Source organism: Asparagus officinalis, chromosome 7 (assembly GCF_001876935.1).
Source record: "Asparagus officinalis chromosome 7, Aspof.V1, whole genome shotgun sequence".
Classification (NCBI taxonomy): domain Eukaryota; kingdom Viridiplantae; phylum Streptophyta; class Magnoliopsida; order Asparagales; family Asparagaceae; genus Asparagus; species Asparagus officinalis.
This window is the reverse complement of record NC_033800.1, coordinates 81,050,476-81,066,922: the sequence shown is the minus strand read 5'-3', so window position 1 is coordinate 81,066,922 and position 16,447 is coordinate 81,050,476. Positions and strand designations below refer to the sequence as shown.

Sequence of the window (16,447 nt, the reverse complement as noted above, 5' to 3'; positions counted from 1 at the left end):
CAGTGGGCGAACGGCGACGACGTTGCTGGAGGGCAGAGGGCGGCTAGGGCAGGGACGGGTTTCGTTGAAGGAGAATTATTAAAAAGAGATGATGAACAGTTAAGTTTTAATTAATCTAGGGCTTATTCAAATATATATAGGTGCGGTTAGAGGGTGATTTGGGTTTCGGGTTATTCATATTAATTTTGATTACTAATTAATCCTGTTATGATCAGGAGTTATGATTAATGAAGGTAATGGACCCCTTCGTTTTTAAGGAGACCCTATAACGACGGTATTAGGATTAAAGTAATGAAGGGATTTGAAAATCGTTATCTCATCTCACATCATCATATAATATTTGTAATCACTCGACGAAGGTTTTAAAAACCCGTCGTTATTATATGCACATTAACGACGGTGAACTGGTCCCTTTACTAATCTTGGTCGTTAAATACTGTATTTCTTATAGTTAATTTGTTATTTTTAATTGATTTTATAAAGTCAGCTATGCAAATTTTTAGAATCTGTCAGTTCAGCCAACGGTCACATTATCAGTTGACCGACATACATCGTTAGTTGACCAATCGGCTATTTTTGACATAACGGCTAGTTTTTGGCTGCTTGGTTTTTGAGGGTATAAATACCCCTCTTGCTTTGGTTTTTATCAAAAGTTTTACACGTGTTTTTGGGTTGTTTATTTCAAGTTTTAAAATATCAAAAATTTGTTTATGTGAAGAGGTTTTCACAAGAGAAGGGTTTCAATTTCAAATTTTAGGCTTTCGTCCTCAACACTTACATCTCTTGTTCTTGGAGAAGTTTTCTTAACTCATATTCTAGCTAATTATCATTTTATTTCTTATATATTTATGTTAGATTGATTTGAGTTAAATTTCATTTTATTCATTGCTTACACAAACAACTATTGAGTTTTAGTATTTCACATATTGTATACAGTTGGGTTATGGGGTTGTATCATTGAGTGAGCTTAGATTTCATTCTCATCCTTGTTAGAGAACAAACATTTATTTAAGTTTATCATTGTTGAGAACACGTTATAATACACCAGTAGACTTAGAGAAGTGGTTGGGAGAGATGGGGTCAATTCCGAGAGGAGTGGCGTTGGTAGTAAAGCCTAGTGAGAGGTGGTAAATCCAAGCACTTGAGGAATGTTACACGGGCTAGGCCAATAATTAGAGGAGTGTATTGTGTATTGACAATTGTATGAGTTGTAAAAGATTTCGGTGAACTTGGAAAACCGATTGTGTAGTTGTTTTGAGATAGTGGAGATTCTTCTCGAGGGTGAAGAGCGAAGACGTAGGTCGAGGGTGACCGAACTCCATGATCATATCGTTTTGTCTGTGATTGTCATTTGCACACTATCTTTCTTATATCTTGTGTTCATATTTATATTTTAATTATTTATCTTTGCACATAACTTGTTCATATCATGTTTGCTAGGATATTAGTTAATAAGTTTTAATTTAGCATCAATATCGGATTACATTAGCAAATTTCCCTATTTACCCCCATCTAGGGTACTTTCTCCCTCGTCTTCTGAGCAAAGAACATGCGCTGTAATTCTGAACTCCAAATAGTTAGGTGGAATTAAGTGTTGTAGCATTAAGCAATTGAGAATTACATTGGAATTTTCATAGCTATTGTTTGATTCAACACCACAGTAAATAATTTGTCAATCAACATTATCTAATATTTAATTACACAAGTATCACTGACTACAAAGAATCTGAACATTCAGAAGCTACAAACTACTTGTTGATTCAACCCCACAGTTCGCATAGAGCAAGGAGAATGACGGTGCTTGAATACAGTGTCTAACAACACCCTGTCCATAGCTTTAGACCCTCGTCTTCTGAGAAAAGATAGAATATACTCCATGAACACTGCATCACAAGGCAATATGATAGGACCATCACTTGGTAGCCCATGCTCATCTTCAGACATCTTTAAGAGCTCTACAAAAATAATGCTCTCCGAAAATCTCAAAGGAACCATGAACCTCTTTGCATCTGAGGTGTATACAATAAAGTGGCCTTTTTCTGCAACCGGTGTACTGCAAGCATTGGAATCTAATTTAGCATCAGCCTGGGTTGAGGAGACCCTTTGGCCCAAGGCAGCTGCCTTTCTCCATTTTCTCGCCATCTCAACGATCTTCTTGGAGTTTACCATTGTTGAATGTAGATATCAAAGTTTGGGAAGAAATAGTTTGATTTTAGATTGTGAAGCTGCATGTTTGATGAGAAGAGTTGCAGTGTGGTCGTATACTTATAGGAATAGAGAGCGGCCCCATGACAAGCTGTAAGAGTTTGTATGGAAGTTAGAAGAGGAAACAGAGCCATGTGCTTCGTACATGAGAAGATGAGATTTGAAGTAAGATGTTTGGATTTGGTTGGGAAGTTGTTTTCGATAGTTTGGATTTGGTTGGGAAGTTGTTTTCGATAGTATAAGACACTAGTCAAGGACTGGTGAACCATTTTCTTATCTCTAATTCTTGGTAGTGCTCTAAGACATGCCGGGTCATGCAAGAGGAGCTAAACGCAGGAGTTGTGGTATTGCTTCACTTCATGAGCTGGGCATGGATTTTAATCCGAAGGGCCATCAATTGTGTTATAATGTCTCTCTCGATGGACCCCTTTGTTTAGCAAATGAATAAAGCTCATAGAGTTGATGGATAAATATAGATCATGCTGCTTATACAAGGATCCTTGAAGGGCCGTCGTCATGTGCATTTGTCTATCATGATTGCATATTTTGTTTAGCAAGTTGAGTGCTGCTCCTGTGTTGTGTTTTAGAAGGAATAGTAGTCCTTTTGCCATTGTTGAAGCTCTTTATGAGAGTGGGAAGACACATGAGTTAGTAATGCAGAAGATTAGGATATGCTAGTGAACAATTTTGCTCTAGTTCTTGGTAATATTGTAGGACATGCCGGGTCCAGCCAATTTCTTCACCATTTCTCTCCATTCTCTTATATAATCCATGCTCCAAGCAGAGCTAAATGTCATGATTAGGTGAGCAGTGATTCTAGTGAAGTCTATATTTTCGGACATTAGGGGGAAGATAGTCCACGTGCTAAGTAGGGGTGGAGGTTGCATGTCTGAACTTTGTTGATGCTTCAGTTCGTGGATGTTAATTTGGATGGGAATCCTTCGCTTCAAAAACTGAATGCAGCTCATAGATTTCAGAGATGTATATCCATCATACTGCTGGTGAGGAGGTCCTGAAAGGGCTGTGGAGTGCATCCTTTACCTTTGGTTTTTGGAGTTATTACTTACTAAGATTACTGTGAATTGTGTCTTATGCATTCTCTCATATTTCTTGCACCCTGGCAAAGCTTCATAGCCACCTACGTAGCTGTTGTTGTCATAACTTTGAAAACTTTGGTAAGTGGAGACGCTAGTCTTTTTGGGAGACAATGTGATTGTATATGCCTTTTGTCCAAAACTTTTGTGCATGATTGGTAAGAAAACTTTGGTGCAGTATATAATTTCAGAAAAGACAACTTATTTTGCTGTTCTGAAACTCCTGAACACAAGATGGGTACTCTTTTGAACTTCTGATAGATGGAAGACTGAACTGATATCTTCTCTTGGTGGAACCAAATAGTTGAATTTAACAGAGGGTAGTTGAGAGAGGGAAGACAAATTGTTTAACAATGAGTTAGCAATTCGGAGAAAACGTGCGTATGCATGTAGTATGTGCCGTTTCCTTGCTTATATATCTTGCTTTCGTATTTATTGACAGGTGATGCTATGTAGCAATATATGTAACTGTGTTGAAAATATTGGATATTGGGCTCGAGATGCGTTAAAATAGAATCCTTATTACTTCTCTGACTACAACTTACAATTTTACGGATATAACACAGTCTCTGCACCCGGTCACTAATGCTTAGTTTCAATTGTCTTTGTGGTTGCTTGCTTGATGCAAAAGCACCCTCGCCACTCCTACTTACAGTGGTTGGATGAGGCTGAAGTTATACCGAGAGGCTTCTCTATTTGCGACATCATGTTTGCTTCCGCTTTCTTTGTTTTATCCAGAATTCTTTATAAAATTAAGTATATTGTTACTGCCTATAATTCATGAAAACAGAGATCTTCGTTCTTTTTCTGAAATGCCAAAAGTAAGTATATTCGTGATGGAACTCAAACGGAAACTTATCTTTTTTACTGGAATGTGAACTTCCGATAGATGAAAGAGAGCTAAATTCACTAGTAGAAAAACGACCAAACTAGACGGAAATGAATTCCGTCTGAGGCAACCTAGACGGAATTATTTTCGTCTAGGTTGTTCCGTCTAGTTTGGAGCATTCTAGACGGAATTTCCATCTAGAATGCCAAATCAGACAGAATGGTTTTATTTTTAAAAAATAAAAAAACAACCTAGACGGAAATTCCGTCTAGATTGCCAACTTTGACAGAAACTTTCATCTAGGTTGCGTTTAATAATTAAAAAAAACAACAAAACCCTAACCCTATCCCTTTCCCAAGTAGCCGCCACCAAGACCAACTCTTCCCCAACCTGATCTCTTCTCCCCTTCCTCTTCTATTAAGGTACAAAATGTGTACTAGATCTATTTGATTTCCTAAGTTCATGACTAGTTAAAATAGAATCTGAAAACTTATAAGGCCTGAAATCCAAAACTATATAACAAAATACTAGTTTTTGATTCCTTATAATGTACGAGGTCTGGCTAGATTCATTGTGCTTGTTTAATTTGTATATTTAATTCTATACATTCAATCTGTTTATTGATTAATAAATACAATGTAACTAAATAGTGATCAATTTCAGTTCTGTCTAATTAGACTCATTCTGGTTCGGTTTAGTGTGTTCTAGAGAGGCATATAGATGGACGTATATGCTCAACATATGTTCTGAACATGACTTTGTCCAAAGTGCTCTTCTGAAGCTATCTAGCTTAGAACCTTTGAGAAATGGAAAAGGACAATAGATTACTTAAACAATTTAATCAATTACATGGGATGTTAGATTTGATCCACTTAGTCTCATTATAAATCTGCTCTTTCCGGTGGTGCACTTGCAATACAGTTAATAGCGTCGGAGCTTATTTACTTCTATGTACCTAGCCGAAAATGGGGCTTGCGACTTGCACGCTTAATACAATTAATTCGAGCTCGACGTCAGCAACAATCGATTCGCCGGGTAACTTATTGATGTAAACACCTCTCTTGGTTTATTAGAGAAAATGAAAGCTTTCACTTTTTATGAATCTTAGGCTTTCTATAAGACTAGGATAAACAATCTCAACTTATGATTTTGATAACAATGTCTGTTTAGAAGTAACCTTTAAAATTTTACTTGGATATGAATTCCTACTTTGGTGCATTGAAATCAGTTGGGTTGAATTTGTAATGGGACGTGTTTATTTTCTGAACTTATGTAGTTACAGGGTTTTTTGGTTACAAGCCCCTCAGTTCTATTTTAACTTTAAATAACCCAACATCAAGCAGATAGTTTTTGACCTTTTTTTTTACACCAAAATTTTGAATCAATTTGGAAAATTAAGTTCTTTCATATATGGACAACTACTTAGTACATAGTTACATATACGAATCAAACTTTCATGTACTCAGGAAATATACAATATTTATGTGTTCTAGTGGCTGATCTTGGACTACTTTAGTATTCCATAACTCTTTTGTGAAGCTATTGTTAGTCAATTGTTGCTGCCACCGAAAGCAAGGGGGCAGCCAATCTTGACAAAAATGTAAAAGCCACCGAAATGAGTGAACCGCGGCCCCCAAAGCAAAGAAAAAAATGTAGGCGGGCCCCATCGCGGGCCCCACCACTAATAAATTATTAGTGCATAGTGTTTTTCCAAACACTATAAATAGGCCCCCAAACTCTTAAGAAAAACTCATCCCAGAAACAACTTCTCTTATAGAAGAGCAAGAGAGAAAAAAGAGAGGCTTAGAGAAAAGTCTTTGTGAGAGAAAATTATGAGCAATTTTCATAGTGGGATTGGGTTGTGAGAATATTTAGAGTGTTGTAAAATTTCTCTTCATTGTAAAAGATCTGCAGCAGCCCGTGGACGTAGGCAAGTTTGTGCCGAACCACGTAAATCTTGCGTGTCCCCCAATTTTGCGCATTTTATTTTCACTCTCTTAGCACTAGAGAAATCTGGGTAATCTCCCAACAACTGGTATCAGAGCTCTGGTTGTGACGTCTGTCAAATTTCTGCAAGGTTACTATTCACATGAATAATAGATTTTGTGAATAGTGGAATTTTGCCGGCGGTACTGATTTGTCGGCAGAGGTATCTTAATACAAGGTGGTTCACAGAAATTGTCAGAAACGATCTAGAGGAAGTCAGATTCGAGTGGAAGCGATGGCTGCAGACGAAGGGAAGGTGAAAATTGAGAAGTTCGATGGTACGGACTTCGGCTTTTGGAAAATGCAGATCGAAGATTATCTGCACCAAAAGAAGCTGTATCAACCTCTCTCGGGAAAGAAGCCAGATGATATGAAGGATGAAGAGTGAGCTCTCCTCGACAGACAAGCCCTTGGAGTTATCCGATTGACGCTATCTTGCAACGTTGCCTTCAACATAGCAAAGGAAAAGACCACGGCGGGTCTTATGGCAGCTCTCTGCAGCATGTACGAGAAGCCCTCTGCCTCAAACAAAGTTCACTTGATGAGGCGATTGTTCAATTTGCGAATGACGGAAGGCGCATCGAATAGATGCAGATGAAAAATCAAACCTATGGCACCAAAGGCTTGGCCATATGAGCGAGAAAGGGATGAAGACACTTCTGTCAAAAGGGAAGCTACCGGATCTGAAGAATGTAGATGTCGGCCTATGCGAGGATTGCATCTTTGGCAAACAGAAGAAAGTTAGTTTTGCAAAGATTGGCAAGACACCCAAGACAGAAAGGTTAGAATTGATTCATACCGACGTATGGGGACCATCTCCAGTTTCATCTCTTGCAGGCTCACTGTACTATGTCACCTTCATTGATGATTCTACAAGGAAGGTGTGGGTCTATTTTCTAAAGAAGAAATCAGAAGTCTTTGATACCTTCAGAAAATGGAAGGCCAAGGTGGAAAATGAAACTGGTTTGAAGATAAAGAAGTTGAGGTCAGACAATGGAGGAGAGTACAAAGACAGTAGATTCAAAGAGTTTTGCGCAAATAGCGGGATCAAGATGGAGAAAACAGTTCGCATGACACCGTAGCAGAATGGTGTAGCGGAGCGCATGAATAGAACTTTGAATGAACGTGCCAGAAGCATGAGGTTACATGCCGGCTTGCCCAAGTTCCTATGGGCTGAAGCTATCAATACCACAGCCTACCTAATCAACCGCGGACCCTCAGTTCCCTTGGATGGTGGAATACCGGAAGAAGCTTGGAGCAGAAAAGAGGTAAGCCTTTCACATTTAAGAATTTTTGGTTGTATCTCTTATGTACACATAGATTCTGCTGAAAGAAGTAAACTTGATGCCAAATCTAACAAATGTGTTTTTGTTGGTTATGGTGGTGATGAGTTTGGTTACCGATTTTAGGATTATGAAAATCGGAAGATCATCAGAAGCAGAGATGTCATATTCAATGAGAATGTGATGTACAAAGACAGATCAACTGCAGAATCAAGTAGCTCCAGTACAAAAGCTGAAACAAAGGAATTTGCTGAATTTGAGGAGATTTCTGAAAAAGATGTTCAGACTAGCCCTGAAGCAGTTCAAGAAGAACCAAGCACGCCAGAAGTGAGACGCTCCTCCAGAATTCCTAAGCCAACCCAGCGTTATTCGCCTTCTTTGCACTACCTATTGCTGACTGACAGTGGTGAACCGGAGTGTTATGACGAAGCAATTCAGGTGAAGGATTCAGTCAAGTGGGAGTCTGCTATGCAAGATGAGATGGACTCGCTCATGTCAAATCAGACATGGGACTTAGCTGAATTACCACAAGGTAAGAAAGCTCTTCATAATAAATGGATTTACAGGATCAAAGAAGAACATGATGGGAACAAGCGCTACAAGGCAAGGTTGGTTGTCAAAGGCTTTCAGCAAAAGGAAGGTATTGACTATAATAAAATTTTCTCCTCGGTAGTGAAACTGACTACAATCAGACTGGTGTTGAAAATTGTAGTTGTTGAGAATTTACATCTTGATCAGTTAGATGTAAAAACAGCTTTCCTTCATGGTGATTTGGAGGAGGAGATGTATATGAAGCAACCAGAAGGCTTCATAAAGGCAGGCAAGGAAAATCTAGTATGCCATTTGAAGAAGAGCTTGTATGGATTGAAACAAGCTCCCAGGCAGTGGTACAAGAAGTTTGACAACTTCATGGGTAGCAACGGTTTCACTAGATGTCAAGCAGATCATTGCTGCTATCTCAAGAGGTTTGACAATAGCTTCATTATTTTAATGTTATACGTTGATGACATGCTCGTTGCAGGATCAGATCTGCAAGAGATTATAAATTTAAAGCAGAAATTATCAAAGCAGTTCACGATGAAAGATCTTGGTGCTGCAAAACAGATTCTTGGAATGAGGATCAAGAGAGACACGAAGTCTAGAATCTTAATGTTATCACAGGCTGAGTACATCAACAAAGTACTCTCCAGGTTTAACATGCAAGATGCGAAACCAGTGGGTACACCTTTAGGTGTTTATTTCAGACTTTCTAAAGAACAGTCACCGAAGACAGATGAAGAGCGTGCACACATGGCGAAGGTCCCGTACGCCTCTGCAATTGGAAGTCTAATGTATGCCATGGTTTGTACAAGACCAGATATTTCTCAAGCAGTGGGAGCTGTTAGCAGGTACATGAATGATCCAGGCAAGGTACACTGGGAAGCAGTCAAATGGATCCTCAGATATCTACGGGGCACCACAGGTAAAGCACTTTGTTTCAAAGGTGGAGATACAATACTAACAGGTTATGTAGATGCTGATCTAGCAGGAAATGTTGATATCAGAAAGAGCACTACAGGGTATGTCTATACTCTAGGAGGTACTGCAGTGAGTTGGGTTTCTCAACTGCAGAAGATAGTTGCTCTCTCCACAACTGAGGCAGAATATATCGCTGTTACAGAAGCCAGCAAGGAAATGGTTTGGCTTCAAAGTTTCTTGGAAGAATTAGGCAAGAAACAAGAAGACAATGTCTTATATTGCGACAGTCAAAGTGTTATTCATCTAGCAAAGAATTCGTCTTTTCATTCCAGAACGAAGCACATACAGATGCAATATTATTTCATCCGGTCACTTCTGGAAGATGAAATTTTGAAGCTTGAAAAGATCAGTGGAGCACAAAATCTGGCAGACATGCTGACAAAGACGGTGACTACTGACAAACTGAAGCTGTGTTCAGCTTCAGTTGGTCTGCAATAATAACAAAACCGGGGAAGAGCTGCTGCATAGATCGAGATGTGAGGACAGATTGAAATCAGTCTTCAAGTAGGAGATTGTTAGTCAATTGTTGCTGCCACCGAAAGCAAGGGGGCAGCCAATCTTGACAAAAATGTAAAAGCCACCGAAAGGAGTGAACCACGGGCCCCAGAGCAAAGAAAAAAATATAGTCGGGCCCCATCGCGGGCCCCACCACTAATAAATTATTAGTGCATAGTGTTTTTCCAAACACTATAAATAGGCCCCCAAACTCTTAAGGAAAACTCATCCCAGAAACAACTTCTCTTATAGAAGAGCAAGAGAGAAAAAAGAGAGGCTTAGAGAAAAGTCTTTGTGAGAGAAAATTGTGAGCAATTTTCAGAGTGGGATTGGGTTTTGAGAATATTTAGAGTGTTGTAAAATTTCTCTTCATAGTGAAATATCTGCAGCAGCCCGTGGACGTAGGCAAGTTTGTACCGAACCACGTAAATCTTGCGTGTCCCCCAATTTTGTGCATTTTATTTTCACTCTCTTAAATCTGGCACTAGGGAAATCTGGGTAATCTCCCAACAGCTATCATCCATGTTTCCATATCATGCACAATCACATACAAAATACAGCGTGGGTTTCCTTAAACAGTGAATGGTGGAGAATTAAAGAGTTGTATTTAGAAGCATTCTGTCACGTGACTTACTGTGTTTATATGCATCCCATGCATTTGGATGTATATGATCCTCCTATTTTCTTCTTAATCCTGTGAAGTTTTTGAATCTTATGGATCTATATCTTTAAGAATGTAGAAAAGAATCCAAGGGCAATTGCATTGATGATGCCATTCAAATATGTCAATATGTGGCTATTGTAACATTACAACATATTAGTTGAGTGTAAGCCACCTTTTCAAAAACCAGTGCCTGATATCAGCATTAAAAAGTTTATGGCTATTTTCATGAAATATTTTAGTTTTAACATTATTGTGTAGGTATGTATATCCCCATTATAACAGAGTATCTCGTTCCCCTGTTCGTTCATTTTTGATATATTGTGTTTTTTGGCTTATGTTTTATATTTCATTGGTTTGTTCTATTGGAATTTCTGTTTCTTATTTGGATTTTTTTATCTGGTATTGATACAAGAGGAGGACATGCGTCTAAAGAATGTATACCACTCTGAGATGAAGGATGCCGATTTCTTTGATTCTGATTGGGAATAATACTACTTTGTCTCTACTTCTCTTCACATCTTTAAATTTACCTTTCTCATGGCTTTCACGAACTCTTTCATTGTATAAATCTGTAACGTGTGAAAATTAGTTATTGTTTATGTAAATAATTTATGTTTCGCTCTAATATTTTTGTGAATGTATTATTTGAATATAATTATATTTGATATTGAAATATAATTAGATTGTGTTGGATATGAACGTGATTTGGGGTTGGATATTATATAGCGGGCAACGTACATTCTGCAAAAAAAACTACTATAGCGGAAGCAACCTAGACGATTTTTCACATTCTGTCTAGGTTGATATCCTTCTAGGTTGCCTTAACCTAGACGGAATCAGACTAGACGGAGTAAACTAGACGGAAATCCGTCTAAGTAGAGCAACCTAGACGAGAAATGGAGCAACCTAGATGGAATTTTTTGTCTAGGTTGCTCGTTTTTCTACTAGTGATTGGTGTCCGCTTTAGGTGATGTTCGCGGGAAAAATTGTGTTCTTCATTGACGTCATTGTTCTCTCAAGTAATTGCTTTTTGATTACAAAGGAAAAATTGTGTTCTTCATTGACGTCATTGTTCTCTCAAGTAATTGCTTTTTGATTACAAAAGATCCGGTCTTTTTATAAGATCCGGTTACAACAAAATCAAAGAAAAGAAAATAGATTACAACTTTCTTTTCGAACGAATCACGAGCTCCTGTTTTGTGGTCACTCGCTTTTGTGGGTTCTTTGCCAACGCCGGGGTTTATCCGTGGACCACCGCACGATCTAGATCTGGTCAGATCTACACGGTATGACGGGTATTATTTCACGAAGGAAATAATAGCCGGGGGGATTAATTAACCAAGGAAATAATCGCCTTCTCGGGATCAAAGGCCAAGCTTTGATCCGGAGGGTTACTCTGTAGATCTCAGATCCGATCCCTCTCGAACTCCTGCCTTATTTGACTCGGAAGATCGCCGAGCACCAGATCTGAAAGAGCAATTCTTCAAAGTTCTAAAGCTTCAATCTTTTTAAGTTTTGAGCCTTCAATCCAGCAGAGCTTCGCCTCCAAAAGTTCCAACCCTCAAAAAATGAGCTCAAGCCCTCTATTTATAGGCTCTCAGATCTGTGCCTTGGCACAGATCTGGGCCGGCCACCTAGAGGTGGCTCGGCCACCTAGCCACCTATAGGTGGCTCGGCCACCGAGCCACCTAGAGGTGGCTCGGTTTTGGCCGAGTCCTCCAGGTGTTGCCGTATTGTGTCCGTTGTCCGGTTTTGCGCTTCGTTGTTGATTCGGACTCTGATTTGACAGTCCGAATCCCAATATGGCAGTAAATCCGCCTCGGTGTTTGAGTTCAAATCCGTTCTATGGTTGGATGACTCATTGACTCACCGAACTGTTAGCTTGATTCTGCACGCGAGTGGATCTATTCCATTGTTTGCGTGCGGTTCGTTAGCCTCGTCACCTCATTCGTCGCGTGTCACTTGGCTTCAGTATTGCGGACTAACGCTCGCGTTTAGATACGTCCCCCGATGGTTCGTTGATTTGTTGAATCACCGTGCTGAGCTATGTTAAGGGACCTATAAGCAATTTTATACGCCTACAGATACCCCCTCCAAAGTATTTCAGCCTCGTTCTTTTATAGAAGAGTCTGGAATGCTTTGGATATGATTGCCCCAACCTTCAATTGGTATGACGGGACTTTGAAATAGCTTCTATTCTTGATTCCTTCAATCCTTCAGGCTGTTCGGTGTTTTGTCGAATGTCTGTAAGGTTTCCGGTGCTGCATTTATTGTCTGACCGTTGTCGGAATTTCGAATTTGAAGTCGGTTCCTAATTTTCTGATCTTTAGCTCGTGTTTGTTGGTTCAACATAGAACTGACCCTCGAGTGTTGGCGTTGAGTCTTTATTTGCGACGCGTTGTCCGGCGTGGTGTTGTTGAGTTATCCTTAAGAATATTTTTAGAAAAATATTCTCCAGAAACTTCTAAACCAAAAATAGGAAATAGTTTGTACTCAACGTTGACTTTCGTTTGCAACGCGTTGCTTGGCGTTGACCTAGGGCTACGCGTTGACCGGCGTTGACCCTAAGGTTTCGAATCGTCGAACGTTAACTTTTGATCGCAACGCGTTGACTGGCGTTGACCTAGGGTTACGCGTTAACCGGCGTTGACCCTAGGGTTTCGAACGTCGTACGTCGACTGTTTGATCGCAACGCGTTGACTGGCGTTGACCTAGGGTTACGCGTTGACCGGCGTTGACCCTAGGGTTTCAAACGTCGTACGTTGACTGTTTGATCGTAACGCGTTGACTGGCGTTGACCTAGGGTTATGCGTTGACCGGCGTTGACCCTAGGGTTTTGCATCGATATGTGTTGACTTTCATTGTCACGCGTTAACCTTGGGTCTACACAGTTTAAGCTCTTAAAGGTGTTGGAGCGTGGCGGTCCCAAATGCTGTGCGGATACAGATCTCATCCCGAAGTCGTTGGATGCTCAAATCACGAGACCAACTAATGAAGCTGATGCGTCAGTGACCCTCGCATTTATAGGATTTTTGGCAAACCCTCAGCCATCAACGGGTTTGATGAGCCTTTACCGACTACCGTTTGAGTTGGGCTAGCATGCGGATTATCTAAATCCGTTCCGTATATGACGTTGTGCTAAGAGAGTTAACGCTCTTAGTTCTACGATATTGAATACGTAGACTTCGTCTTTCTCACGGGAATAGACTACCCGGCGACGCGTGTTAGGCGTTGACTTTAGGATTTTTGGCTAATCTCCAGCCTTCAACGGATTTGATTAGCCTTTACCGACTACCGTTTGAGTCGGGCTAGCATGCGGATTATCTAAATCCGTTCCGCATGTAACGTTGTGCTAAGAGAGTGAATTCTCTGAGACTCGCTGCTACGACTTCGAATACGTAGACTTCGCCATTGTTATGGGAATAGGCTAACCAGCAACGTGTATTAGACGCTGACTTATCCCTACTTAGGCTTCAGGATAAAATGCTCCAGACTGGTATTCTGGTGTCTTTTTCAATCAGTAAAAGACTAAACCGGCGACGCGTGTTAGGCGTCGGCATATCCTTTCTTAGGATTCAGGATGAAATTCCCCATGCGTGTAAGGCATGGATTTTGGTGTTATTAATAACAACCTGCCACAATGTTAAATATGTGGGCGGGTGTTCTTTTTAACAGTTAAGAATTAACCGGCAGTGTGGGTTAAGCGCAGACTTATCCCTGCTTAGGTTTCAGGATAGAATACCCCAGATCCGAACTCTGGTGTCTTTTTCTACGAAGAAAGACTAAACCGGCAGCGCGTGTTAGGCGCAGACTTATCTCTGCTTAGGATTCGGGATAAACTTCCTAGGATGAATCCTAAATTGATAAATTTTTGGAAAAGGTTAGTGCGGGAAAGGAAGAATTTTATATTCTATTTCCCGGTCTTCTTTTAGGGTGAAGGCGAACCCGAATACAAGGAAGGAAGAATTTTATATTCTATTCCTTGATTCTGGAAAGGAAGAATTTTATATTCTATTTCCAGCGAAGAAGAAACTAGAAGTGGGGTGTCCACTCCGAGAATCTGGAAAATTTAGATAAACTTGCCTTTTATAGGATGGGTTATCTAAACTCGGAAGATGAGTTCTTCGTTTATCGAAGTGGAATTTCAACTTCGGTTATAACCATGAGAAGGCTTAACCAAAGAGAAAAGAAAGGGAGTTCTTTCGTTTATCGAAAGGGGACTCCGAACTGAAGGTGGACCTCTTGTTCATGAAAAGAGTCAAGAGGGCCAGAAAGACATTTTTTTTTTGGTGGACTCACTGTCCATTGGAATTGATCCGTGAGGGATTTTGGTGGTGAAAAATAATTTTGGGTTATCCTCTAGAATATTAAGTGTAATATTCTTCAAGAAACTTCCCGATAAATGAGTTATCCTGAATGTACTAGGGATAGTACTTTTTCAGAAACTTCCCATTTATTGGCATTAATTGCCTGTCGCCCTCTTGAGTAATCAGGCGATATGCACTGTTTGAGTAGACTGTGTCTATCACAAACGGTCCTTCCCACTTGGGCTTTCTTCTTGGAGTTGAGGATTATCGATCGGCGAGCAGCGAGGACCAGATCTCCTTTATTGAAGCTTCTCTGTCGGACTCTTTTGTTAAAAGCCCTAGATATTCTGGCTTGATAGAACTCAATGTGTTGTTGAGATTCCAAGCGCTTTTCATCCAACCTCTCGAGTTCCTCGAGACGTTTTTGATGTTGTTCTTCTGTCGTCATCTCGGTTGCGAGAGCGATCCGAAGGGATGGGATTTGAATCTCTAATGGTAGCACAGCTTCACATCCGTATACCAACGAATACGGGGTGGTTCCTGTAGGTGTGCGTATGGTGGTACGATAAGCCCAGAGTGCTTCACCGAGTTTATCGTCCCAGTCTCGTTTATTGGTCTTCACGAGCTTTGACAGAATTTTAATAATCGTTTTGTTGAACGCCTCAGCTAATCCATTCGCAGCGGGATAATAAGCTGTCGACGAAACATCTTCAATTTTGAACTTGTCACAAAACCTGATGAAGGCGTTGCTTATGAACTGTGGACCGTTGTCATGAATGATCCGTCTTGGCACGCCATGTCGGTATATGACATGATGCTTGATGAAATTGATGACGTTGTTCGTCTTTACTTCTCTAAGCTTCAGCCCACTTTGAAAAGTAATCCGTGATTGCAAGAATGAATCGATCACCTTTGACTGAAGGGGGAAAAATAGTACCGACAATGTCCATACCCCATGTCTCGAACGGCCAAGACGTGGTTGACGTGTGTAAATGCTCTGGTGGTTGATGCATATAATTTGCATGTATCTGATAAGCATGACATTCTCGGGCGTATTCGATTGCGTCACGAACCATCGTTGACCAAAAATATCCCATTCTCCTGATGCGATCATACAGTTTGGGACCAGGCTGATGCGCACCACATTCTCCTTCGTGTGCTTCCTTAAGAACTTCTTCTGCTTCTTTGTTCGAAAGGTATCGGAGTAATAAACCATCGTACCCTCTACGGTATAACGTATGGGTCTCGGTATTATAGAAGAATCTTGGTGCTCTTCGGCGGATTGATTCTCTTTCTTTTACATCCTCTGGCAAAATACCATATTGGACATAGTCAATGATGGGAAAACGCTAATCTCGGGACTCAGACCCAATTTGAGTTGAATTCACCTCATTGGCGTTAATGTTTCCGTCATCTTCCTCTTCAATATCCATATCGTATATGGGTATGCAGAGTTGATGCGTCCTCACTGTGACTAACAACTCAGTTTCGGGAGGCTGCGCAAGTGATACCGCTAGTGCTGCCAATGCATCCGCATAAGCGTTCTGGAGATGAGGGATGTATTCAATAAAGAATTCTTCATTGATGGCCTCCTGGTGGTACGGGATCAGGTCTTGGTTCCTGACTTCATACTCTCCACGGACTTGGTTGACTATCAATTGAGAATCCCCAAAAGCTTCGAGATATTTGACCCCCAGCTCTTTGGTGAAACTGAGTCCGATGAGAAGCGCGTTGTACTCGGCTACGTTATTGGAGCACGGACTAGTCAACGAATACGCCCGAGGCATCACATGCTTCCCCGGGGAAATTAAGACAACTCCAACCCCGAAGGAGACTGTAGAACATCCGGGGGTTATTGCCCTATTAACTGCTCTCAAAGCACCATCAAAGTATAATTGCCATACTTGTTGGTGCGACGTAGTGTTAACCTCGTGGGTTTCATCCGGCAAGTCATCATATACTTCTGTCGTATCTGTGGTCGGGTTTGCCGCCAAAAGATCGCAAATCGCTTGTCCTTTGATCGACTTCTGTTGCTTGAAGTGCAAATCATATTGGGACAAGAGAAT

General features: G+C 40.5%; 1 protein-coding gene across 1 annotated transcript; it reads right to left on the bottom strand.

The window, feature by feature from the left end:
- On the bottom strand, positions 1,662-2,306 carry LOC109849565 (auxin-responsive protein SAUR68-like). Its single transcript, XM_020419409.1, has one exon. The coding sequence runs from the start codon at positions 2,167-2,169 to the stop codon at positions 1,735-1,737; it is 435 nt and encodes a 144-aa protein (XP_020274998.1). The 5' UTR covers positions 2,170-2,306; the 3' UTR covers positions 1,662-1,734.

Coding starts and splice junctions, on each gene's coding strand:
- LOC109849565 (XM_020419409.1), bottom strand. CDS start 2,169: ATGGTAAACTCCAAGAAGATCGTTGAGATGGCGAGAAAATGGAGAAAG.